At 45.0% G+C, this 27,419-nt stretch overlaps 1 protein-coding gene across 1 annotated transcript; it reads right to left on the bottom strand.

Moving 5' to 3' along the window:
- Positions 1-9,361: 9,361 nt before the first annotated feature.
- Positions 9,362-26,356, bottom strand: COMTD1 (catechol-O-methyltransferase domain containing 1). Its single transcript, XM_081956533.1, has 7 exons — positions 26,209-26,356; positions 21,181-21,323; positions 19,677-19,782; positions 17,672-17,790; positions 16,936-16,990; positions 13,614-13,747; positions 9,362-10,430 (listed from the first exon to the last, which is right to left on the bottom strand). The coding sequence occupies exons 1-7, from the start codon at positions 26,291-26,293 to the stop codon at positions 10,278-10,280; spliced, it is 795 nt and encodes a 264-aa protein (XP_081812659.1). The 5' UTR covers positions 26,294-26,356; the 3' UTR covers positions 9,362-10,277.
- Positions 26,357-27,419: the final 1,063 nt, after the last annotated feature.

The following is a 27,419-nucleotide window of genomic DNA, read 5'->3' as shown; positions in this document are numbered from 1 at the left end:
CTCGTGCCTCCAGATATGTTAAGTTATTGAAATGTAAAGCTGAAACACCCACCCACCCGTGTAAGATTTGCTTGTAAAGCTGCCTGTTATTCTCAACACACCTTTGGTTTTCAGTGTTCAGGTATTTCTGTTAAGAAGTGCAGTTTGGTTAAGCAGTTCAGGTCCACTCGGGGGGCTCTTGAGGTAACTGGGCACTGTTTGACAATGCTACTGTAGGCTTTGGGGGAGTCTTGGATTTAGATTAGGTGTGCACAAGAATTCAACCCAGAGTTCATGTACACAACAAGGGGTGGTAAGTTCATTCTGCTGAAGTTTATACCTTTAAAATAACCATAAGTATTTCTGTGTAGTGCCTAGAGGTTCACATGCATTATCTAGCTTGCTAGCCTGTTGAGACTTCCCAACTGCATATAACCCACAAAGCCAAGAGTGACTCTTAAGCTGTAAATTTGTGGCAAAAGGAAGAACTGATTTGTTGGTGGTTCTTTTAGCCATTCAATTAACCCACAGAATATGGACTCCATCTCTTAATTGATCGTGGGTATGAATGACTTACCTTGGCCAGAAGTGACCAGGTCTTTCAAGCCTTGATTACTAGTTTTCCCTCTAATTGTGCGCAGCTGTAGCTGAGTACGATCTAAATACATGTGAGTTTATCTCCCAACTTTTTATTAACCAGGGTTGAAACCAGGAACAAACCAAATTAGGTCACTATTTAGCCCTGAGCGGCTTCTTTCGACTTCTGTACTCAATAACCTGAGTTCTGTTCACTATTACCTGAATTTTTGTCTTTATGGTCCATTGCTGTGTTTTAAATTAACCTCTCAGGCTTGCACTTTAAACTGGTCCTCCATATACTAGCCCTCTGCCATGATAGGAAAAATTCTTGTGTAAATTCCCAATCCTTTCATCACAATCTTCTTCCCAGGTTTTGTCTACTGTATGGGCGACTGCTGCGTAGTTGCCTAAATGGGAAAAGATGAGAGTACTTCATATTCAGTTGTGTAATAATCACTGCCGTACTACTGACAGGTAGCTAAGCATTATCTCATTACTGCAGGAATGTGAGCTGGGGAGCTGAGAATAGCTAGTTGTTTAGAATTTACATATATGGTTGAGGCAAGCTTTGAACTAGGAAACTCTTTATGGAGCTTGGGAATATGTAACTATTTAAAACGGAGCCACTTTGTTTCCATGTTTATTTCTAATGTCAAGGCTTTAAAAAAAGGGATTTCAACTTATGAGCTGAATTTCCCATAGCTGTGTTTGTTTTTCTGATGCCTACATTGACATGTGGTTCAGCAGGCATGAGCCTGCTCAGAATGGCTTTGCACCTCACATGAAGTGAAAGCAAATAAATGACAGTTTAGTAACTGTGTGTGAAAAATGGCTTTTTTACCTGACAACTTTAGAACCAGAAAATCAGCTTCTCAATTGCCGTAGGAAATAATAATACATTATTAATTTGCCCCAGGGCCTGTGCAAAAGGGCTATTTCAAACTTGCTCAGAAATTGCATCAAGAAAGAAGCTGTAAAAGAAAAAAAATGTCATAGTTGCAATGTTTCTAATGAGGAAACTTGATTTCATTTCTCTCTCCCTGGTTTACAAATGGCCACGAAACGAGACACCCAGAGTGAGTTGAGGGGAAACAAGGCTTTTGGGGAGAATGTCCTTAGGGGAAAAAAACTTGATCTGGGGCCAGAAGGAGGAGGTGGAAGTAAAGCCTGCATTGCAGTTCATCCCTGTTTCTAAATCTATTTGCGGGCACTGCCACAATGCAAGGATTTAATTACCGTACTTTTCGGAATAGAAGACACACCGGAGTAGAAAACGCACCAAGATTTTGAAGAGGTAAATTTTAAAAAGTATTTGTACTCTGCAGACCTCCCAATCCCTCTGCACTCTTCATTTTTTATGAAAAATGGGGCATGCAGAGAGTTTGAGAGGCCTGCAAAGTATTTCTGGGAACTGCCCCCTCCCCCAAAATGAGCAAAAAAATGGCCCATTTTGGGGGAAAACAGGCTTGGTTTTTTGCCCCAAAAAGGGCATGCATAGCCTTTAGGAGGCTTGTAGAGTGCTCCTGGGGGGGGGGGGGGGGGATGAGCAAAAAATGGTCCGTTTTCTGCTCCCCAGCCCCCAGTTCATAAGATGCACCCAGATTTTTACTCTCTTTAGGGGAAAATGGATGAAACAAAATCAAAATAGTTAGCCTTCAAATGGCAATAGCGCTTCCACAAGATTTAGCTACCTTCTTGGGTGTTGCACAAAGGACATTGGCAAAAGAATTGAAAATAAAGGATTATTAAGTCTAAATGCCAACCTGCATAAAAAGGCCCACATAATAAGACACAGGGAACAGATTCAGTGTCTCCCAGTTTCCTAATTAATCAGTCTTGGATTCAGGCATTGTAATGGGTGTCCAACCTTGGCATCTTGTAGATTTCAATTCCCAGAATTCCCCAGCCTTAAATTTGCCAAGATTGGATACCTCTATATTATAATATGTCCCTTTTAATAGCAAGAAGGGCAGGGAAGTTGGGTGGTTCGTTTGTCAGGGTATGAGGTTTCCTCCTAGGCTACTGTGGATAACTTTGTCTAGGATGGCAGGATTCTGTGACAGGGTAGAACCGTGATGACGAATCTATGGCACGAGTGCCACAGGTGCCACGTGGAGCCCTCTGCAGGCACGTGAGCTGTCGCCCAGATCAGTTGCACTGCGCATGCACCTCCTAGCCAGCTGATTTTCAGGTCTGCCGCGCATGCACAGAGAGGAGGGAGGCAGGGGGAGCAGGGAGGCTTGCTAGGCCCATAATGGGCTGCCGGGGGGGGGGGTGTCACTCACGCATGTGCAGGGGGGGTGGGGCATGTGGTGGGGTGCTGCCCACACATTGGATTATAGGTGTGGGTAGTCACGGTTGCACAAGCACTTTTGGCACACAACAACAAAAAGGTTAGCCATCACTGGAGTAGGAAGTCGGAGTAGATTGCCTCCGAGGTCCCTTCCAGTCACAGTGAGAATCCGAATTCTTTTGAATCCAGATTGGTGCTCTCCAGCCCTAACAACCCTATACTGAAATGAGAGGCCATTTTGTCAAAAGTTGAATTCGATCCTTTCCCTAAGTGAAATAAAAGTTATTCTTGAAAGTCACCGAGCTAACGAGTCTTTTGTGAAAAACCAAAGTTACCAATAATGATTTTAAAAAAAACAAAAACCTAAGGGCCATACAGAAGCCAAGTCTGCTTTCAGAGGGGTCATAGAACAGGACTTCAGACGTTTCAGATGTGAGTTTTCTGCTTCAGGGAGAAAAGCTCAGAGACACGCACCGAGCTGGTTATAAAATGTGGCAAGGAGGTGTCCCTCCATGCCACGTCTCAAAATTCTTCAATATTTCAACGTTTGAGAAGCTGCCACAAAGAAGAGGGGGGTCAACCTATTTTGCAGATCACCAGAAGGCAGGACAAGAAGCAGTGAATGGAAATTAATCAAGAAGAGAAGCAACCTAGAACTAAGGAGAAATTTCCTGACAATTAGAAACAATTCATCCTTGGAACAAGTTGCCTCCAGAAATTGTGGGTACTCCAACACTAGAGGTTTTTAAGAAGAGATTGGACAACCATTTGGAATGGCATAGGGCAGAGATGGCGAACCTTTTTTGGCTCGCGTGCCATAAGGGGGTGAGTGCAGGGGGGGGCATGCACGGGCGTGCCGCACCTATAATACAATGTGCGACCCCCCCAGTGTGCATGTGCGCATAAGAGGGGCTCCCTCCCCCCATTTCCTGCATGCTTTTCTCACCCTCCCCAGGCTTCCGAGGCTTTATAGGAGCCTGGGGAGGGCGAAAACAGTCTCCCCCCTCCGGAGACCCTCCAGAGGCTTCAGGGACCTTCAGGAGGCTTCCTTGAAGCCTCCGGAGGACTAAAAGGACCCTACAACCAAACCGGAAGTCACTTCCGGTTTGTTGGGAGAGCCGGTTTAAGGCCTCCAGAGGCTTCAGGGAAGCCGCCTGAAGGTTCCTGAAGCTGCCAGAGGGCTTAAACCGACCCTACGAGCAAACTGGAAATCAGAAGTCCTTTCCCAAACTTCCAGTTTACCCGTAGGGCTGGTTTTTTGCACTCCGGAGCTTCCTGAAGCCTCTGGAGGACCTGGGGGGCGGGGGAGGCTCTTTTTGCCCTCCCCAGGGTCCTATAAAGCCTCTGGAGCCTGGAGAGGGCGAAAAATGGCTTTTAAAAAGGCTGAACTCAGCCTCGTGTGCTCTGACAAATGGCTCCACGTGCCACCTGTGGCATGCATGCCATAGGTTAGTCATCCCGGGCATAGGGCCATGATGGCGAACCTATAGGACGTGTGCCATAGGTAGCACGCAGAGTCCTTTCTGCTGGCACACACGCTGTCAGATCTCCATGGCATTTTTTCCGTGAGCTTGTTTCCCTGCTAACGATGAAACAGAAGCTCATGAAAGAAAAACATCTTACTTCTTGCTGTGCTGCCAGTGTTGGGATGCCCCCGCCTCCCATCGGCCAGCTGGTCTTTGGGTCTCTGCTGCGCATGCAGTTTGGGCATGCACGCACGCGCAGTTTGAGCACTCAGCAAAAGGTTCGCCATCGCTGATATAGGATTAGGGTTGGACTAGAAGACCTCCAGTGTCTCTCCCCAACAGAGAAAACCCCTGTTTTTTCTATTTTCACTCAAGGAGTCCAAGATCTTTATGAAAGCAATTCAGAGACCATACATCAGAAAGCTAATCAATTTCTTTCTAAAAACCTTGGTTGCATCCAGCGCAACGAGGGCTCTGTGTCAGAGGCAGAGAGGGGGCCAAGGTCATCTGGTAGTGATGTGCTGCCTCTGGAGCCTGTCATCAGTGAGGCAGAAGAACAGTGTGAGCCTGTTCGCAGTGTGCGCATGTGCAGAGCTTCCAGAAGGCAAAAACAATTAAGACAAAGAGGCGACTCAGGACTAAGGCTTGGAGATGATTGGCCCCGCCCATAAGACATAGAAGAGGAGCAAATGGATGTGAGCTTTTGCAGGAAGCAGTTCATTCTGGTCAATTCAAACTCTGAGAAGCTCAGTTGGACTCTGTGCTATGTTTGGCCTTACAAAACTAATTGGCAATTAGGTCTCTGGCAGCGTTTCAAGGGAGATAAAGGTGGGTGCTTATCAACATTACCCTGAAAGACTGTAGCAACACAAGCAGACATCTGTCGGACTCTTCACAGACTGTTTGTGAAACATTAGGGGCTGTGAATGACCATAATTCACAGCTGTTTAAATAAAAGAGGGACTAAGAGTGTGATGTATGCTTTCTCAGGAAGCCTAGGTGAGAACAGGTTACTTCCCCCAGCAGACCAGAACAACATCAAGTGTGACAACAACACCTTGCAAATGAGGGAGCAGCTCCCTTGGAAGGCTAATCCTGTAAAGATTGGGAAAACCAACAGGACCGGAGCCCCAGTTCCACCCCACCAGTAGCTTGTAAAGCATCCTAGAAGTACATCAAATGCCCAGGTATCTTGTTATCTTCACGTAATTTATGGACATCCAGGGAAGGGATATCATGAGAGTACCTTACATTGAGTTACAGGTAGTCCTCATTTTGCAACCACAATGGGGACCAGTGACTCAGTCCTTACAAGTGGTCACTAAATGAATCATACGACTGCAACTGTGTTTACAACTTTAGCTTTCCTTTGTTTTGGAGCATCAGAAGGATAGCACTAGCAATAGCACTTAGACTTATATACCACTTTACAGTACTTTATAGACCTCTCTAAGCTGTTTTACAGAGTCAACCTGTTGCCCCCAACAATCTGGGTCCTCATTTTACCCACCTTAGAAGGATGGAAGCCTGAATCAAACTTGAGCCTGGTGAGATTTGAACTGCAGCTAGCAGTCGGCTGAAGTAGCCTGCAGTACTGCACTCTAACCACTGCGTCACGTCAGCTCCCAAACAGCCAGGTGAACCCAAATGACAGGGAAAGTTTTTGAAAACTGACTCATGAGAAAGCTGCTAATCTTATAGCGTCCCCCCCCCCCATTTTTGTGCCCATCCCAATGCTGGGATTACTAACAAGAAGCGAATTGATATTTGCGTTCTCATTCACTGGAGAGAAAGGGATTAGAAGAGAGCAAGCATGCACCCAATGAGATACACACAGAGAGCAGCAGGTAAATGCTGGCCATTTGCCTAGCAGGCTACTTAGGAAGCAAAAAGCTGAACTGATTAGGATCTTGTTGATGTTAGGCAGCAGCTTAGAGCTGACCAGGTACTAATCAACTAATTAAGGTCAGTGAGCTGAGCTCGTTAACTTTCATTGAGTACATTTTAGGGATTTGCTACTCAGTAGGGACAAGTACCTCAAGAAGAAATGGCTTATTTAGACAATCTGTCTGCTATTGCTGGTGGGTCAGGGTCAGGCCAACATATACAGATCAACTGTCATAGTGAACACATGACTGAGATGCTGCAAAGGTCATACATGTGATGATTGCTGCAAGACTCCTGTTTTGTTACACCATAACTGCAAATGGATGCTCCCTGGGGTAGTTGCTAAACGAGAACTACTTGTAATGCATTGCAATTCAGAGAATTACATCAGTGCAAATATACAAGGTCTGGTGATGTGGATGTCCAGTTTTAGGATGGAGCTGATTTGTGCTGCCATAGGACAAGGCAAATGATGCTTTAATTCAATAGGGGGGAAATGGCCATAGAGACTCTTTTGGGGGCTTTACCCATTTAGAATAGAAGAATAGAATAGAATGGAATAGGAATGGAATGGAATATTAGAAAATATAACAGAGAATATAGAATAGAATAATGAATAAAGAATAGAATACAATGGAACGGAACAGAATAAGGAATAGAATAGAACAGAGCAAAATAGAATAAGGAATAGAATGGAATAGAAAATTAGAATAGAATAGAATAAGAGAATAGAGAATGGAACGGAACGGAATGAGGAATAGAACAGAACAGAATAAGTAATAGAATTGGAATGGAATGGAATAGAAAATTAGAAGAGAATAGAGAAAAGAATACAGAATATAGAATGGAATGGAACCGAACGGAATAAGGAATAGAATAGAACAAGGAATAGAATAGAATAGAATAGAATAGAAAAGAGTGGAATGGAGTGGAGTGGAGTGGAATGGAGTAGAGTAGAGAGTAGAATAGAGTAGAGTAGAGTAGTGTAGAATAGGGAATATAATGTAATAAAATGTAATAGAATAAAATTAGGGATGGAATGGCATAGAAAATTTAGAATAGAATAGAGTAGAGTAGATTAGAGTAGAGTAGGGAATATAATGGAATAAAATGGAATGGAATAGAATTAGGAATAGAACGGAATCAAATTCTTTATTGGCCAAGTGTGACTGGATACACAAGGAATTTGTCTCCGGTTCAGAAGCTCTCAATGTGTATATGCAAGCAACAAGTGATAAATCATGATGATCTTCTTCTTCTTCTTCTTCTTCTCCTTCTCCTTCTCCTTCTCCTTCTCCTTCTCCTTCTCCTTCTCCTTCTCCTTCTCCTTCTCCTTCTCCTTCTCCTTCTCCTTCTCCTTCTCCTCCTCCTCCTCCTCCTCCTCCTCCTCCTCCTCCTCCTCCTCCTCCTCCTCCTCCTCCTCCTCCTCCTCCTCCTATCTATTATATCACACTCTTCAATGTTACTGGCAGTGGCAATAAAGAATTTATTTTGTATTTTGTCATTTTCCTCCATTTTACTTAACTAGTTTGAGCCAGTTATTATTGTTTCTTGCTGTGCCATCAGTTTACTGATACGGTACCTATCAATATCAGAGCAGGGGGTTGGACTAGAAGATCTCCAAGGTCCCTTCCAGAAGTGTTCTAATTAACACAATCTATGTGCAGCCCTTTGATTGCTCTTGTTAATGGGAAGGAAGTCAGGCAGGGATATCCACCCAGGCAAAGTGTAAGGATCACACTTTTTGTTTTTCGATCACCAGAAAAGGGAGGGCAACTCCTGACTTTTTATAACTCTGATTGTACAGCTGGGCACAATTGTGCAATTCCTTTTACAACAAGGAAAGTTATTGCCTATTAGTAAGTAATAGATTAGTTTTCTTGGCTGAGGAGGGTGACATCAATGCTCAGCTTCAGAAAAAATCCCCCATATCTAGAAAATTAACCTGTGGTGTAGAGCCTCACCACCCACCGTCCCCAAGAACTGGCTGTCAAGATTTGGAAGAATATTCAGGCCAATGGGCAGCCTCTGATACTCTACAGGTAAGACATTGGCAGATAATGATTGTTCCTAAATACATCTCTTTTCAACTTAGCTTGGGTAGCAAATCTATCTCTCCAGCACATGTTGTTGTGGCCACCAGTGGAGCCGGTGGCAGACTCAGACATTGAGAAGGTTGGAGAGGAACATGGGCCAGTCCTGGAGTCTGGGGAAGGCTCTGATGAGAGCTCTGTGTCGGAGGCAGAGATGGGGCCAGGGCCATTGGATAGTTATCGGCTGCCTTCGGGGTTGGAAATCAGTGAGGCAGAAGAACAGCTGGAACCTGTTCCCAATGTGTGCATGTGAGAGTTGCCAGGAGAAGGGAACAGCTAAGGAACAAGGGTTGACTCGGGAGTAAAGGCACAGTTGGACGGTGAATGGCCCCTCCCATAGGGAATAAAGAGGAGCGAAAGGGGAGGGGAGTTTGCAGGAGACAATTTGCTTAATTAGTGTGAAGACTTGCTCATGACTCTCAGAGATATTATACTTGCCAAGTATTTTCTTGTACAGTGTTGCGTTTGGAAGAGATCGGCCTGGCAGCTCTCCAAGCCTCATAAGGTCTGTGGTTGTAAATTCACCCTTGAAAAACTCTTTGCTGGGACTTTGCTGGATGGGAATGAGAGGAATTCACATTAGCTTAATAAAAAGGGGCTTTGTCAGGACAAGAAGTCTGCTTCGTGATTTTGTGAAGCCTAGGTCAGAACATGACTTCATGTGCGAGCTTGTGTGTGTGTGTGAAAAGATATCCAATTTTAAATAATGCAATTTTAAAAAGTAAGCATGTTTTAAAGTTATTTGCATTTAGGTTAAAATAAATAATGTTTTTGCATCTTGCACAAAAAGCCCGTGTCTCACTTTGATTCTAGCAATGAGAACCTACCAAATTGTGGTGTTTTTTTTTTAAAGTACTCCGTTGTACAAGATGTAACAAAGGGAAAATCATGGAATAGTGACTAGGATGTTGGAATCAGCCTGGGAGAAATATCCAGGTTGGCCGCTTTCACTCAACCATGGAGGTGACTGGGTGACCTTTGATCCCATCACTCTCTTGCAGCCCAACTGAAATATAAACAGGAGTATTCACCCCACGCAGTTCAGCTCAAGCTTCACAAGGAAATGTGAGACAGATATAAGATAACCTTTATTGTCATTTTCTTTTTCTGTGAACACACTGGCACACCTTAATAAAGGAAATTTGGATGCCCGCTCCCAGCAGAAAATAAACCGAAACATTGAAAAATATGAAAATGGAAATACTGTATATCTATATATAGTAAATGTATTTATTTATACACCACTCCAATCTAGGCGACTTAAGGTACCAGGTAAAAAGCAGAAAACTGTTGTGTTCTAGTCCTACAAGGGACGAAGTGGCTCAGTGGCTAAGACACTGAGCTTGTCGATCAGAAGGTTGGCAGTTCAGCAGTTCGAATCCCTAGCACTGCATAATGGAGTGAGCTCCCATTACTTGTCCCAGCTTCTGCCAACCTAGCAGTTCGAAAGCATGTAAACATGCAAGTAGAAAAATAGGAACCACCTTTGGTGAGAAGGTAACAGCGCTCTGTGTGCCTTTGGTGTTTAGTTATACTGGCCACATGACCATGGAGATGTCTTCAGCTGGCTCTTCGGCTTCAAAATGGAGATGAGCACTGCCCCCTACAGTCAGGAACGACTAGAACGCATATGCAGGGGAACCTTTACCTTTACCTTAGGTATGAAAGCCAGCTGGGTGATTTTGTCACCTCACAGGGCTGTTGTTATGGGGAAAACAGAAGTAGGAATGTCCTTTGGATATGTTTGCCACCTTGAGTTATTTGTAAAAACAATTAAGACAGGATACAAACAAATAAAGCGATGCTTAAAACTGAAAGGACATTTTAGGATTTGGTGTTTTTTTAAATTTATGTAATGCACAATGCCACCCTAAGCACATTTAAAGAAATAAGGACAAAATAGACAATTTCACATCTCTAAATGATTATCCCTGAGGACTGAGAGTGCTCAGCATATCCTATCTTCCTTCCCCTCCTTAACTATAGCTTAAATCCTAAAGTCATCCCATTTCCAATCAGGATCATGCTTATGTTCACACGAGGATCGTGGAAGATTTTTTCGTTTAGCTGATGAATATGTTGGGCTGCGCGATCACTTTTGCCAGGTTTAAGTACTTTTCCCGATACCAAAACCTGTTAGAAAACAGAGAGATAACCATACAGAGCATGCAAGATTCACGCCATGTATTACAACACTGTTACATTGGAGATAGCCGTCAGAGAAGGTCTGGAAACCCAAATGTAACCCTTGGCTGAGGCTCATTAAAATAGCTACCTCTTTTCTCAGGACTAAACCGCTAAGACATCTGTGTTCTGCTGCAACCACACAAACCTGGAAACTGCTGGCCGGTTCAGTGAGTTGCAGGCAATTGGGGCCTCTACAATCTGTTCCAAAGGGCTGCCTTGCCCTACCTTTCCATTATGACTTAAGTTTACAATCGGACCTTTGTTTTATGAACTACCCAGGCTAAAGCAAAGATTCCACACAGACAGGAAAGTTTATTGCAAAGTCAGTGTGGACTGCACTGCAACCTTAATCCTTCCTGGGGAGAAAGTAATCCAAAGCAGAATTTTGCCAGAAGCAAAATTACAGAATAACAGAGCTGGAAGGGATCTTGGAGATCTTCGAGTCCAACCCCCTGCTCAGGCAGGCAAAACTGTACCATTTCAGGCAAATGGCTCTCCAGTCTCTTCTTTAAAAAATTCCAGTGTTGCAACACCCACAACATCTGGAGGAAAGCCATTCCACTGGTTTATTGTTTTGTCAGGAAATTTCTCCTTATTTGTAAGTTGCTTCTCTCCTTGATTAGTTTCTACCCGTTGCTTCTTGTTCTACCATCAGCTGCTTTGGAGAATAGTTTGACTCCCTCTTCTTTGTGGCAGATCCTGAGATATTGGAATCCTGCTATCATGTCACCCCTAGTCCTTCTTTTCATTAAACTTGTTGTTAGTTGCGAAGTTGTGTCTGACCCATCACAACCCCATGGACAACATTCCTCCAGACCTTCCTGTCCTCTACCATCCTCTGGAGTCCATTGAAGCTCCGACTGCTTTGGTGACTCCATCCAGCCACCTCATTCTCTGTCGTCCATTTCTTCTTTTGCTCTCTATCTTTCCCAGCATGAGGCTCTTCTCCAGTGAGTCTGTGAGTCTTCATTAAACTAGACATGCCCAATTCCTGCAACCGTTCTTCATTTTAGCCTCCAGCAAAACATCTAGGAAAGCAAAAGTAGCATTGCCTGACCTGGACTCTGTGATACAGGGCAGCAGCCCCCAGCCTGAGCAGGGGGTTGGACTAGAAGCCCTCCAAGGTCCCTTCCAACTCTGTTCTGTGTCAGGCCTGCAGCCATCTTTTCCTTTGGATCTTTGGCCTGCCACACTTTCTATTATTCTTACTATGCATTTTCTATCGTGGGAAAATGGGAGGAGGGATTATAAGTTGTTGCATACTATGTAGCCATAACAAAATTCTTTCTAGAAAGCCAAGGTCATCCTTTGTCTCTGCACCTCTGCACCTGACCGGAATTGGATGGGTGGAACTGCCAGCATGGCAGTGGAAGATTGGACCATGTGATGGACTTGTGGGTGTGGGGGCAAGATCTTGAACTTTCAACTGGGTGGGGAAAACTGGGAAGCTTTCAGGTTTGGGTTTTCCCAGATGTGCCAACATGGATCTCTTAATGAATTGGAACTTTGAGCAATACTTTGCCTTGGATGCTATTACTTTTGGATGCTATTTGGAACCCTGACATTCTGTTCTTTTGAGCAACTGACCACTTCTGTGGAGAGACAATTTTTCTTGGACTGAAGGGGGTCTGGTTTCGTATGCTGCCTGCATCCTGCAAATGGGGCTTTGCTTGTTTGTGCCCAGTGCCAGTCCATGCACCAAGCATTGGGGACCCCTTGTTATGAAGGCAGTGAAGGGAAAACGGTCTCAGTTTTCAAGACTCTGTCACTGTAGCCTCTTTCAATCACTAGTTTTGCTGGTTTGTCTGTTTCCTGACCTGGCCCTGCCTCGAAGGGCTAACACAGCTGCAGTTCAAACTTGTGACCTGTGGCACGCATGCTATAGGTTCGCCATTCGTGCAGCAGCTGCCCCAAAAGCCAACACAGTTCTAGGCTGCATAAACAGAGGGATAGAATCAAGATCACATGAAGTGTTAATACCACTTTATAATGCTTTGGTAAGGCCACACTTGAATACTGCATTCAGTTTTGGTCACCACAATGTAGAAAAGATGTGGAGACTCTAGAAAGAGTGCAGAGAAGACCAAGAAAGATGATTAGGGGACTGGAGACTAAAACATATGAAGAACACTTGCAGGAACTGGGTATGTTTAGCTTAAGACAGGGGTGTCCAAACTTGGGAACTTTAAGACTTGTGGACTTCAACTCCCAGAATTGGCTGGGTGGGGAATTCTGGGAGTTGAAGTCCACAAGTCTTAAAGTTCCCAAGTTTGGACACCCCTGGCTTAAGAGAAAGAAGGACTAGGGGAGACATGATAGCAGTGTTCCAATATCTCAGGGGTTGCCACAAAGAAGAGGGAGTCAAACTATTCTCCAAGGCACCTGAGGGTAGAACAAGAAGCAATGGGTGGAAACTAATCAAGGAGAGAAGCAACCTAGAACTAAGGAGAAATTTCCTGACAGTTAGAACAATTAATCAGTGGAACAAATTGCCTCCAGAAGCTGTGAATGCTCCAACACTGGACGTTTTTAAGAAGATGTTGGATAACTATTTGTCTGAAGTGGTGTAAGGTTTCCAGCCTAGGCAGGGGGTTGGACTAGAAGACCTCCAATGTCCCTTCCAACTCTGTTATTCTATTCTATCCTATCACAGGCCTAGAGGTCTGAAAGTTTCTAAAAAAAGGAGATTCGGGGAGAATATTAAAAGATTTTGCTTTGATCTTAAGATTTTGCTTAGAAAAGTGGAGGACTCCTCCATCCTACTGGATGGATTTACAAATAGGTTTGTTTAGGGTGACTCAATGAATCCTTTTACTGAGCAGGGAGTTGGACTATTTGACCTCCAGATGATCTAGCATTAACGTAAGATTATTGGCATTTAGAGGATCTTGCAGGTCTGGAAAGAACTGGTTCTTCTGAAGGAGAAGAAAAGTTAGATTCCAAAGGGTAGTTTTGGATTTGGGCCTCAGGCTGAACCTTCTACTTTTTCTTGAGAATATGCTTTATAGCTGATCTTTTCTCCCCTCTGGCCAGGGACCCAAAAGAAGGTTAAAGAAGAAGATAAAAAAGGTTCTAATCCAGAAAAACCACCAAGGTCTGCTCTGTTCCCACTTTTTCCAAAGTACTTACATTGTCAAGCACTAATATCTTCCCTTTTTTTATGAGCCGTAAACATTTTTCGTAGTAATCGTTGTAACTCTCTTCGTCCGCATGGATGAAAGCCAGGTCAAAGGTTCCAGCTTCACCATTGGCCAGAAGTTCCTCTACATTAAAAAAAATATCAAAATAAGCTTTTGGTTTTTTTTAAAATGCAAAAAAATCCCTTCTGTCTACTTTCTCTCTGTCGTTGTACTCTTATCTGCACTGGTTGAAAGGCAGTATTGCAGGCCAATTCTCCTGACTGCAATTCGATTCCTTTCCTCCTTCCCCCATCCATCCATCCATCCATCCATGATGCACAGTGGTTACAATGCAGTATCGCAGGCTAATTCTGCCAACTGACTGCAGTTCGATCCTGACCAGCTCAAGGTTGACTCAGCCTTTCATCCTTCTGAGATGGGTAAAATGGGGACCCAAATTGTTGGGGGCAATGTGCTGACGCTGTAAACCACCTAGAGAGGGCTGTAAAAATACTGTGAAGCGGTATATAAGTCTAAGTGCTATTGCTATTCGGACAAGTCCAGACTGCAAAGGGAAGGGGATGAGGAATGATGAGAATCCTGAATTCCAGTTTCCTCTTAAGCCAAACCAACCTTGCTATTTAGACATGATTCTATTTGTGAAACCACAAGTTTTGGGGATGGAGTTCCAATCACTCCCAAATGTGCTTTTTCAGGAGGCAAACTGGACTTTCCTGTTTTTTCTTTTGAAGACATTTCACTTCTCATCCAATAAGCTTCTTCAGCTCTGACAGGATAGTGGGGAATGGAAGGATTTATATTCCTTGCAGACGATTGGTCATTTTGCATCCTTTTAGAGGCTCGTTGAGGTCACTTGGAGGTTTATCTCCGTCCTCGGGGTTACCTGAATGGTTCCTGTAGTCTGCCATTTTTTCCCCTGGAAATCCATTCCTATTCCCACACCATTCAAAGGGTCTTCATCCCAAATTGTATAGCTAAAAGTCTGTAGAGATTCTCAGTCATCAGGGTAATGGTTGGCCCAAAAGTGCTTTTTCAGGAGGCAACTGGACTTTCTTGTTTTTTTCTTTTGGTGACCCTGAGGACAGAGATAAACTTCCAAGTGCTTCAACAACCTTCTAAAAGTATGCAAATGACCAGCTGCAGGCAAGGAATATAAATCCTTTCATTCCCCACCATCCTGTCAGAACTAAAGAAGCTTCTTGGATGAGAAGCAAAACATCTTCAAAAGAAAAAACAAAGACAGCGTGTTGTAAAGGTTTCCCTCACACATATGTGCTAATTGTTCTGACTCTAGGGGGCAGTGCTCATCTCCGTTTCAAAGCCGAAGAGCCAGCGCTGTCCCAAGATGTCTCTGTGGTCATGTGGCTGGCATGACTCAATGCCGAATGCGCACAGAACGCTGTTACCTTCCCACCAAAGGTGGTTCCTATTTTTCTACTTTCATTTTTACGTGCTTTTGAACTGGTAGGTTGGCAAAAGCTGGGACAAGTGAAGGGAACTCATTTCGTTATGCAGCGCTAGGGATTCAAATCGCGAAACTTCCGAACTCTCTGATCAACAAACTCAGCATTTTAGCCACTGAGCCACCCTAGGGGGAACAATATAACCATCTCCTCTTTTTTTTTTTGGTCTTTCTTAAGGTCTAGAAACATCAAAGACACTTTTGCAGGGTTGAAATATGATTTTGCGATTTGCCACTTGCCCTGATGAGTTTTAAATGCTGTTTTCATTTTCCTTGACATGCCAACTCTCCCGTGCAACGGGATTAAAACTAAGTCTTCATGTGTCCTGCATCTTGGGAGAATTCAGGAAGGGTTGATTGCATCAAAGGGATTAGCAAAAGGGCCTCCATCACTTTCACTAATGTTGAATAATTCCATGCAAGCGAGAAAGGGAACATTTTACCCAATTCACGTCAACTATGAAAAAGATGGAATTTGAAAGATTTTGGGCAACAGAACTGAAACTTCCTTTGCTGATCTTTTTAATTGACATGAACTTTAGATTCTCTGATTTTTCTTTAAAAATATGGAACAATCCATCTCATTACATGTAGTCGTCGACTTACGACAGTTTGCTTAGTGACTGGAGTTACAGTAGCCTTGAAAAAAAAAAGACTTGGGACCATTTTTCGCACTTATGACCGTTGCAGCATCCCCGTGGACATGTGGTCTAAATTCAGATGCTTGGCAATTGACTCATCTTTATGACGGTCGCATTGTCCCAGGGCCGCACCATTTGCTTTCGTGACCTTCTCACAAGCTGAGTCAATGGGGGAAACGGGATTTACTTAACAACCGTGTTGCTCACTTAACAAATGCAGTGATTCACTGAACAACTGTGGCAAGGAAGGTCGTAAAAAGTGGGCAAGATTCACTTAACGAACACCTCCCTTAGCAACAGAACTTTTGTGCTCAATTGTGGTCGTAAGTGGAGGACTACCTTAATGATTCAGGAAGTCTCGCCCTCAATTTGTTTATTACTTATTTGTTGCATTCATTTGCCACCCATCTCGCGGTGATTCGCTTAACAACTGTGCCAAAAAAGGTATAAAATGGGGCAAAACTCAGTGACATGCGGTGAGGTTTATGACTGGTGAGGCACTGACACAGTGCTGGGTTTCAAATATTTTTAGACTTGTGGACTTCAACTCCCAGAATTCCACAGCCAGGCATGCTCAGTTCCAATTTAAAGCGACAGCATTTGTTTTTCTCCTTTGCTCCTTTCTTTTTCTTCTCCTTCCCCTCCTTCCCTTCCTCCCCCTCTCTCAAACACACACACACACACACACACAGAAGTTGGATTGGACCATGGCTCTTTGCCTGGCTTCCTGCCTCCTTCTGTGGTCTCCTCAGTGCTCGCTTGTGCTCTCCCTCCCCAAGTGTAGTTTGATTGCAGATGGAGCCACGTTGCCTTTTCAAACTTGTAATCAGTGAAGCTGGGCTAGATTTTTATATAGTTTTATCCAGCTGTGTGTGTGAGAGAGAGAAATGAATGGGGGCCTGGGGAGGAAGTCACTACACTTGGGGAGGGAGAGCACCAGTGAGGTTAAGCAGAGTCATCCACGGTGAGGCAGCAACTAGCTCAGCTTTTTCCTTTTACTTTTTTTTTTTCATGATGAGAGTGGTGAGGCTGTGCCTCACTTGCCTCACCTGACTGCACGTCACTGGCAAAACTCATTTAACAAATGTTTCACTTAGCAACAGGCAGGCAGGGAGCGTGATGGGCCAAAGCAAGGGAGTGTTGATGCCTGAACAGACCTCCCCCAAGCCCCCCAACCCTTCCAGTCAGACCCCTTTGCTTCCACCTACCTAACGTTTCAATGGCTGGTTTTATCCTTAGATCGATCTTACGTAGCACCCCAGCCTGGAAGGAAAGAAAACAGATCAAAGATTTCACAAGGAAGGGATTGGCAACGTTTTGAGGTCCCAGATGCTCAGCCTCCCCACCTTGTGTGTGCGTTTGTGTGTGTGAGGAAGTTGGGGAGGAACTTTGGCCATTCCTGCAATCTGGGGAAAGCTCTGTGTCAGAAGCAGAGATAGAGCCAGGACTGTCCGACATTTCCCAGCTGTCTTCGGAGTCGGAAATAAGTGGGGAGGAAGAACAGCTGGGGCCGGTTCCAGATGCGCGTATGCGCAGAGCTGTCAGGAGAGGAGAACAACTGAGGACAAGGAGCTGACTCGGGAAGAAAGGCACACGTGGATGCTGAATGGCCCCTCCCTGGCTGGGGAATAAATAAAAGGAAAGAGGAGTGGTTGTCGTAGGACACAACAGTTTGTATTTCTGAAGATTTTGCTCATCAAGTTTCCTGCCACAGAGATTGCTTGCCAAAACTTAATTTGCAGCCTTTTGGCTGGGAGCTCATGGCCTTGCAATTATCGCAAGCAACTGATAAGGTCTGCACTGCAGTTAACTCTTGCCTGGACTGTTTGTGGGGGTGAATGCCATTAATTCACAGAAGCTCAATAAAGAGGGGGTTTTGGGGGCAAGGATTCTGTTTATTGGTTCTGCTAAGGCTGGGTCAGAACACCGGGTGCCTTACTCTACCTCTTTCCACACTGGCTTTCCGATACTGGCCAAATCTTCATTGATCTCGCAGGCAACAATTCTGCCATCCTCTGGTAGGACTAGAGCCATGCTTAAAGTATTGTACCCAGCAGAAACTCCTACGGAGAAATGACAAAAAAGGCGGTTGAAGGGTGTTCCGGTTTCCGAATGAATGAGAACATACAGGTAGCCCTCCACTTACAACTGTAAAATGTTCATTGCTGAGAAAGGTTTTTTTTAAAGGCTCAATTTTACAACCTTTATTGCCGTGGTTGTTAAGCAAACCACTGCGGTTGTTCAGTGAATCACGCAGTCCTTACACAAACCCAGCTTCCCTCATTGACTTTGCTTGTCGGATGTCGGCTGGAAAAATCACAAATGGGGATCACGTAACGCTGGGACACTGCACCTGCCGAAAATACAGGCCAATGTGCCCGAATTTTGATCTCGTGAGCATGAGGATAGCAATAGCACTTAGACTTATATACTGCTTCATCATGCTTTACGGCCCCTCTCTAAGCTGTATAGTGTATATAGAGTAAGCCTCTTGCCCCCAACAAGCTGGGTCCTCATTTTACCCACCTTGAAAGGATGGAAGGCTGAGTCAACCTTGAGCCATCAGGATCGAACTGATGGCAATGGGCAGAGTCAGCCTGCAATTCTGCATTCTAGCCACTGTGCATCATGGATGGATGAATGGATGAGGGAATGAATGGATGAAGGAAGGAAGGAAGGGCAATAGCACTTAGACTTATATACCGCTTCATTGTGCTTTACAGCCCCTCTCTAAGCTGTTTACAGAGTCAGCCTGTTCCCCCCAACAAGCTGGGTCCTCATTTTACTGACCTCAGAAGGATGGAAGGCTGAGTCAATCTTGAGCCATCAGGATCAAACTAATGGCAATGGGCAGAGTCAGCCTGCAATTCTGCATTCTAACCACAACACTACTATGGCCTAAAATGTGAGCACCGGTTATAAGTCACGCTTCAGTGCCATTGTAACTTCAAGCAATCACTAAATCAAAATCAAGGACTGATTTCATACCCCATTCTTCTTAACAGCAAAGTAGTATCAGCTTTCTCCTCCAACACTCTAGCTCAGGGGTATCAAACTCAAGGCCTGGGGGCCGAATCCAGCCCGTGGGGTGCTTAGATCCGGCCCCGGGGCTGCCCTGGAAACAGCAAAGGACTGGCCCGTGGAACTTTGTTTTTGCTGGCAGAGGGTTGTAGGAGACTGGCAGAGGGGCAGCCGAAAACAAAGCTTGGGAGCCCGTTTTCTCTGGCACAGCGCTCAACCACCACATGCATCCCCAACTCGAGCTGCCCACACCCACTTGGTCACGCCCACTCCACCCACCCTGAGGTCAAACACAATCCTGATGCGGTCCTCAATGAAGTTGAATTTGACACCCCTCCTCTAGCTCTTAAGTTTTGAGGAATCCCAGAGTAGACACATCCTCAGAAGAAAAGGATGGTGTCAACCATCCCACTCAGTCATCTAGCAAAGAAAGACTCCTGGCCATTTGTTTTTGCCAATGGTTGCAGAGGTAGCCATGCCAACAATGCAAAGTAAATTAAAGTAAGTAAAGTTATCTGTAAATGTCCAGTTAAGGTGCTTGTATATTGTTTAGGGGATAGGTTGTTGGTTCCCAGCTCTGCACGCAGATGGTTGACCTTGGCTGGCTGAAGCTTCTTATAAGATTCAGCTGGGCTGCCATTCCCCCCCCCCTTCTTTCTTACAGCCCAATCTTTCCCTCCCCCACTCCACCCCCATTGCTAATGTCAGGTTGTCAGTTCATGAAGCTTGGACAGGAGATGCAGCCGTGACAGACAGTTTAAAACAAACTGCCTTTCAGTTTTATTTTGCCACAGTGTGGGAGTTTGAGGGAAGGGATCAGTTGTAATCTGAGTACTGCCGGTAGAAGATTAGACTGTGACCTGTAAGGTGGCCGCTTTATTCTGGGACTGAATCCCGCATCTTCCTGGTTGTAGGCAATCTCACTTACCTATCTCAATTACCTTTTTTGCTCCAACAAGCCTGATCAGGTTTGCCACCAACTGGGCCTGATCAGAAGAGATCCACAGCTTTTTGCCAGGAGTAGAAGATGCAGCCTAGAGAAAGCAAAACAGGGGCCCACATGAGAAACTCTTCTGCAATTCCATGAATGCCATTCCTGAAAGAGCCTTAGCATGTCTGGCAGGGAGGACCTCTGGAAACTGAGAATTCCTGCATGTCCTCTCTCTATCCCACAATTCAATCTATTGTTTAATGCAGACCTCGAGCCCCAGGCCACACCGGGGGCTCTCTCTCTCTTGAAAAAAAAAAGGCTGTATGTATGTATGTATGTATGTATGTATGTATGTATGTATGTATGTATGTTCTAGCATAATTCTGGAGCACCTGGAGCAATTTCAACCAAACTTGGTACACAGATGACTTGCCCTCTGGAAACAAATACTGGTGAGGTAAGACACCCCTGTGTGTGTCTGTGTCTGTATGTTCCAGCATAACCCTGGAACGCCTGGGCCGTTCAGGAGAGTGAGTGCGGCATCCTAGAGCGGCAATTGTTTGTGATGTCAGTTCCATCGCAGCTTCCTCTGAAAAGCCAGCCATGAGGTTCGTTCTCCAGTGGACCAATGGGGAAGCGCCTGATTGATTTGGGGCAAAGTTCCAGGATCGTAGACAGGGCGGGAAAGAGGAATACATGGGAGGGGGAAGGGAGAGGGCAGGTTCATATATATGTGTCTAAAGGTAAAGGTTAACAGTTCCCCTTGCACATGTGTGCTAGTTGTTTCCAGCTCTAGGGGTGATGCTCATCTTCGTTTCTAAGCCAAAGATCCAGTGCTGTCTGAAGACATCTCTGTGGTCACGTGGCTGGCATGACTCAATGTCGAAGGTGCACAGAGCGCACTAGGGATTCAAACCACCGAACTGCCGACCTTTCTGATCAACAAGCTCAGCATCTTAGCCACTGAGCCACCACGTCCCTATATATATGTCTACACCATGACAAAAATGGAAGGACACTTTGATCTTCACCCTGGACAAATGGTTGATGGAATTGGCTGAAATGGCAAAACCGACAATTCTGATCCAAGAAAAGAATATAAGTATTTTTGTTTCCATATGGAGACGGCGTCTAAACTTTGTGGAAAAGCATGAAATTCTCATTTTGGGTTTTACCGATTAGACTGATAGATCTTTATAGAAATGACTTCTTTATATTATTGAGAAAAAAAAAGTTGTGATTAGATGTTAATGCCTTATTTTACCACAACAGAGAGTGTCGGAAGTCAATGTGTGTTTTCTTTTTCCCCCTATCCTTTCTCACTTCTCTTCCCCTTCTTCCTTCCCACCGTTCTCCTATTTACTTTGGTATTTTGTATCTTGTTTTATCTTATATAACTCAATTAAAAAAAAGTTAAACTAAGTCTACGCCAGGCACACAATACAGGCATTAGTTTGGGGCATTAGTTTTATTTAATGATCCATTGACATCTGGGACTTACCAATCTCAGCTTCTTCAAAAGAGGGTGCTCTCGTACCGAGTGATCCAGGACGTATTTGTGTAGGTTGCCACTCCCTTGCAGGAAGCTCCAGGAATGCCCGGAGGTGCCAAAGGTAAATAAATCCGACCCACGGTATCTTCTGCCTTTCGAAAGCAAATCAATCCATCCTCAGCCATATAATAAATGCTTTTAATATTTGTTAATATTTAATTCAACCCATGGGACAGCTTTTCATTCAGAAGTTCTGGGAGCTTCATCCCTGGGAGCTTTCAAGAAGAGACTGGACTGTCATCTGTCAGAAATGGTGTAAGGCCATGATGGCAAACCTATGGCACACGTGCCACAGGTGGCACGCGGAGCCATATCTGAGGGTACGCGAGGCCTTGCCCCATGTCAGCTCCAGTGTGCATGTGCACGCTGGCCAGCTGATTTTTGACCTTCCAGAGTGTCAGGGGAAAAACACCCTGGAGAAATCTGAGATCAATGGACCGAGGCTGATTCCCTTCCGCATATCTTTTGAGATATTAAGAAAAGAAATAAAAGTCTTTAAAAAGTATTCTAATTAATAAACAAACTTTAATACGAAAATAATAAAAGTAAATGAAACAGAAAATAACTAATTGGTTACATTTTGATAATAAAAGTTCTGGTTGCCAAGTTGGCAGCCGAACAAAGAAGAAGGGAATTAGTTCTCTGGAATGTGTGATGCATGCGCAATAAATCACTTTCAGATAAGAACTTTTATGACCTGCGCAATAAAGCTTTCTTAGTTTAACTCTTGAATGTCAGTTCAGGCCTAGCAAACTTTTTAACATCGTGACACAGAGGGTGGGGAGAGGCCATTTTTGCCCTCCCCAGGCTTCAGGAAAGCCTCCGGAGCCTGTGGATGGCAAAAAATGGGCCCAACGGGCCTACCGGAAGTTTGGAAACAAACTTCTGGTTTGCCCGTTGGGCCCATTTTTTGCCTTCCAGAGGCTTCAGGGAAGCCTCCAGAGGACGAAAAATGGCCAAATGGCCAATCCGGAAGTCTGTTCCTGAACTTCCAGTTTGCGTGTTGGGCCATTTTTTGCCCTCCCCAGGCTCCTCGAAAACCTGTGAAGCCTGGGGAGGGTGATAAATGGCCCAATGGACCTACCGGAAATCCAGAGGCTTCTGTGAGGCCTGTGTGCTTGCACGGGGGAGGGGGGAGCGCAAGAGGGTTGTGTGTGCATGTGCAGGGGAAGGGCATAGTATTATGGTTGTGGACACACACACAAGCGATATTGCACACCCTTTTGGCACCCGGGCAGAAAAACGTTTGCCATCACTGGTGTAGGGTCTCCTGCTTGGGCAGGGGGTTGGACTGGATGACCTACAAGGTCCCTTCCAACTCTGTTAATCTGTATCTGTACCTATCTTTAAAATGCTTGCTAAGAACACATTGAAATAAGCTCAGAAGAGGGGCTGTCAGGAACATCACTCCTTGTTCACACAACATACTTATATCCTGGTTTCTAAATTTACTCGGGGGACGGAGTTGAAAGTCATAGATCATAGGGCTGGAAGAGATCTTGGAAATCTCCCTTGCTCAAGGTATGAGTCCAAAAAAACAAAACAAAACAGCAATCTGGAATAAATTAACTCACTTTCCCCTGTTTGTTTGTTTGTTGTATCAATACAATACATTTTCATCCATGACAATAAGCTGTTAAAACCTAACCAAAACTAACACCAAGCTTAGCATGCTGTGTGAATCTTTTGCTAGAGGTACGCATGAGCGCTTAAAAACATGTATGTTGAACATGTCATCCTGCCCAGAAGAAAAAACTTTATCACAGGGGTGTCAAACTCAAGGCTGGGGGGGGGGGGAATCCGGCCTATGTGGTGCTTAGATCAGACCCGTAAGGCCGCCATGGAAACAGTAAAGGACTGGCCCGCAGTGCCTGTGGCAGCCAAAATGGAGCTGACAAGGGCCCTCCCTTGGGAGCCCTTTATCACTGGCAGAGTGCTCGGGCCACCACGGGTGCCCCCAACATGAGTGATGTCGAGCTGGCCACTCCCACCTCCCCCCCCAGATCAAACACAACTCATCTTTCAAATTTCATCTTCAATGAAATCGAGTTTGACACCCCTGCCTTATCAGAAGATTAAGATGGATGGGACAATGGTGAATCGGTGAATCTTGGCTTAGGGAACTAAGTAGACTAATTGGGGCTTAGCCCAATCTACTCCAATCCTCCTAAGCATAGGCCCAGTTTCCTGTCACCGTGACGTTTTGATCACAGCTTGCCCCAAAGCACCCTTGTCAAAAAGTCTGTTCCTATCACTTGCCGAAGGGCAAAAAACAACACCAACAACCCGCTTCTTTTGATCTGATTCGGCTTTGATGGCTACTCAGACACAACAATGCACCTTCTCGTCAAAAATACCCAAGTGGTTTCCCCTAAACGTCTTCCGGCATTTTAAAGATGGCTCCATTTGGCCCTAAAGGCCTTGCATTTCTTGGTCTCCCATCCTGCTTAAGTTTTTTTAAAATTATTTTTTAATTATTTTTAAATTTGAACACATCATTATCCATTAAACAGTGTGTCGTCTGCGTACAAATGTCCCTGTACAGTCAAGATTTACAATATTCATTGCATTAATGATAATTCCCTAATCTTACAATATTAATAATCTTAATTAATAACTCTATTCATTTCCCCCGCTTAACACATCTTCTAATGAAAACATAAAATTATATTATGGTCCTTTTAACAATCATATATAATCATCATCATATTGTTTACTTCTCTATCTTAACATACATTCTTTATTTCACTAGTCCCTATTTATTTTTCACTTCTATTTATTTTTCACTTCCCTACGACCCATCCGCTCGCACAGAGAGGGACTTCTCCAGGTGCCGTCCACCAGACAGTGCCAAGGGGCGGCGCCTAGGAGCAGAGCCTTCTCTGTGGCGGGCCCAGCCCTGTGGAATGACCTCCCTCCGGATATTAGGACCACCACTGACCTCCGCTCCTTCCGTGTAAAGCTCAAGACCCACCTATTCCAAATAGCTGGCCTGGCTCAACCATAATTTCATAACGCTCCTGACGGTTTTTTTTAATTCGGTAATTTTATTCAATGGGATTTTAAATTGTGTTTTTTAATTGTGCTCACTCAGTAGTCTACCTCCTCCATGCACATGCACATGTATATGTCTTTGTTCTTATGTATGTATGTTTGTCTTTATCTGTATTTTATTTGTTTTGATTGTACGCCGCCCCGAGTCCTTCGGGAGAGGGTTGCGGCTAACAAATAAAATTATTATTATTATTATTATTATTTGCTTAAATTTTTAAAGTTAGTTAGGTATCTCTCTCCAAAGGATGATTGAGCTTGTTTGGATCACGCAGCTGAGAAATTCCAGGACACAGTTCGAATCAGAGACAGTTATGAGACAGGAAATGATGGTGGGAAGAAGACCCCACTGTGTTTAAATCCCCTCACCCACTTTTTATCAAACTTGGACACTTTAATGTGGGACGGACTTCAACTCCCAGAATTCTCTCCCAGCCAGAGATTTAGGATAATTTTGGACTGGGGCTGCAGAATTAAAAAGCTGGAGATCCTGCAATCTAATCCCCCCTTCCTCCCCAGTTTAGGCGGAGAGGTCCTGACCCCTTCCCTTGCCCCCCAAAAGGACAATAAAGAATGTTCTTTCTGCGCCAACTCATGTAGCTCAAACTGCCCAAGGAGCTGCTGATTCAGTTCTACAGAGACATTATTGAGTCTGTCATCTGCACCCCCATAACTGTCTGATTTGGCTCTGCAACCCAATAAGACAGACACAGACTTCAATGGATAATCAGAACTGCAGAAAAAACAATTGCTACCAACCTGCCTCCCATTGAGGACCTGTACACTCTACGAGTCAAAAAGAGGGCTGTGAAAATATCTAAAGACCCCTCACATCCTGGACATAAATGGTTTCAACTCCTACCCTCAAAATGACACTATAGAGCACTGCACACCAAGACAACTAGACACAAGGACAGTTTTTCCCCAAATGCCTTCACTCTGCTAAACAAATAATTCCCTCACCACTGACAAACCATTCACTAAGGCTGCATTACTATTAGTCTTCTCTTCATTCCTATCACCCATCTCCTCCCACTTATGACTGCAGGATTGTAACTTTGTTGCTTCTATTCTTATGATTTATATTGATATTGTTTCCTGATTGCTTATTTGTACCCTATTACTATCATTAAGTGCGATACCTATGATTCTTGATGAATGTATCTTGTCTTTTTATGTACACTGGGAGCATATGCACCACAGACAAATTCCTTCTGTGTCCAATCACACTTGGCCAATAAAGAATTCTATTCTATTCTATTCTATTCTATTCTATTCTATTCTATTCTATTCTATTCTATTCTATTCTATTCTATTCTATTCTATTCTATTCTACTTCCTATTCCTTTCCTTTCCTTTCCTTTCCTTTCCTTTCCTTTCCTTTCCTTTCCTTTCCTTTCCTTTCCTATCCTATCCTATCCTATCCTATCCTATCCTATCCTATCCTATCCTATCCTATCCTATCCTATCCTATCCTACTATTTTCTAACCAGCCCCGCTTTCAGCGCTGGCCAGTTCTAGGCTGCAATTCTCCCGAGCGCCGCTAGGCGGCAGGGGGACAGTTGCCTGCTTGCCAGCCTCCTTTCTCCATCAGGTGGCCCACGGACGCAGTCCCATTCCCAAAGCGACCCTAAACCCGGACGATCACTGGGAGGGTTGTGGGAAGCAAAGTCGTGAACGGGGCAAGCTGGGGGAGGGGGGGGAGCTCATCTCGGGGATGGGAAAGTCCTTCTCAGGTGGGGATTCCCCTTGCCCTCCCACCTCCCACCCCCACCCCCTAGCGCTAGGAGAGGGGGGGGGCTCCCTCTTCCACCCACGCAGGCGCCAGGTTGCCGCTTCCCATCCTCCCCGTCCCCTTCCCCCGTGTCCGCGATCGCCCGGGACTGCCCCTTGCCCGGAAGGAGGCTTTCCCACGTGTCGCCTTACCCGCGAGGAAGCCCACCGCCAGCGCCGCCCCGACGGCCGCTGTGCCCCCCAGGAGGGTCTCGCGGGAGAAGCCGGAGAAAGCCATGCCCCGAGCAAGGTGGCAAAGCGGGATCCGCAGCGAAGCTTGGCCGCTTTCGCGAGACCGGCCCGTCACGTGTCCCGAGGGTGGCGAGCGGCCCCTGCAGGCGGCTGAACCTGGGACTTGAATTAACTTGGGACTTGAATGTTAACCCCGTTGCGCAACGAGGACTAGTAACCTGCGCAGTGGGTGCAGTGGGTGGGTGGGGAGATCCGCCGAATGTGGGATATCCCGGACTGGCCTCTTCCCAGATGGGTCCAGGTGGGGGGGCAGCCCAGAAGGTGGTGACATGTCCTGGTTCTAGAAGAACGTCTGAATGCGTCCTGGTGACCGATTCAAGACGAAGTACGACTTTGCAGGTGGATTTTTGCGCGGAGCTTCCTTGGCAACTTTGTATTTCTGGCGAGCCTGGGATGGGAGGAAGATACTTGCTAGCAAAACCGGGTCTTTGTCCTTGAAGTTAACAGATTAACAGAGTAGGAACAGACCTTGTAGGTCAACTAGTCCAAACCTACCTCCCTCCCTCCCCCCCGCCCAAGCAGGAGACCCTACGCCATTTCTGATAGATGACAGTCTAGTCTCTTCTTGAAAGCTTCCAGTGATGAAGCTCCCACAACGTCTGAAGGCAACTTCTGTTCCATGGATTGATTGTTCTCACCGGCAGAAAATTTCTCCTTATTTCCAGGTTGAATCTCTCCTTGGCCAGTTTCCATCCATTATTCAGGTGCTTTGGAGAATAGCTTGACCCCTTCCTCTCTGTGGCAGCCCCTCAAATATTGGAAGACTACTATCATGCCTCCTCTGTTCTTTCTCTTCACTAGACTAGTCATGCCCAGTTCCTGCAACTGTTCTTCATATGTTTTAGTCTCCAGTCCCCTAATCATCTTGGTTGCTCTTCTCACTTTTTCTAGAGTCTCAACATCTTTTTTATACCATGGTGACCAAAACTTGGAGCAGTACTCTAGGTGTGGTTTTACAAGGGCTTTTATAGAGTGGTATTAGGGATCTTGGAGGTCTTCTAGTCTAACCTCCTGCCCATGAAGGAGACCTTACACCATTTCTGACAGATGGCAGTCCAGTCTCTTCTTAAAAGCTTCCAGTGATGAAGCTCCCATAACTTCTGAAGGCAATT

Source organism: Natrix helvetica (assembly GCF_964273705.1).
Source record: "Natrix helvetica genome assembly, chromosome: 5".
NCBI classification, from domain to species: Eukaryota; Metazoa; Chordata; class Lepidosauria; order Squamata; family Natricidae; genus Natrix; species Natrix helvetica.
The sequence above is the reverse complement of the archived record's forward strand: the minus strand, read 5'-3'. Positions and strand labels throughout refer to the sequence as shown.

What these genes read in the sequence shown, in the direction of transcription:
- COMTD1 (XM_081956533.1), bottom strand. Translation starts at nt 26,293, where the DNA reads ATGGCTTTCTCCGGCTTCTCCCGCGAGACCCTCCTGGGGGGCACAGCG. An exon ending in GGCGGTGGGCTTCCTCGCGG is followed by an intron (nt 21,324 to 26,208) that starts GTAAGGCGACAC and finishes TGCTTTCGAAAG; the next exon opens with GCAGAAGATACCGTGGGTCG. An exon ending in TTTTGAAGAAGCTGAGATTG is followed by an intron (nt 19,783 to 21,180) that starts GTAAGTCCCAGA and finishes TGCTTTCTCTAG; the next exon opens with GCTGCATCTTCTACTCCTGG.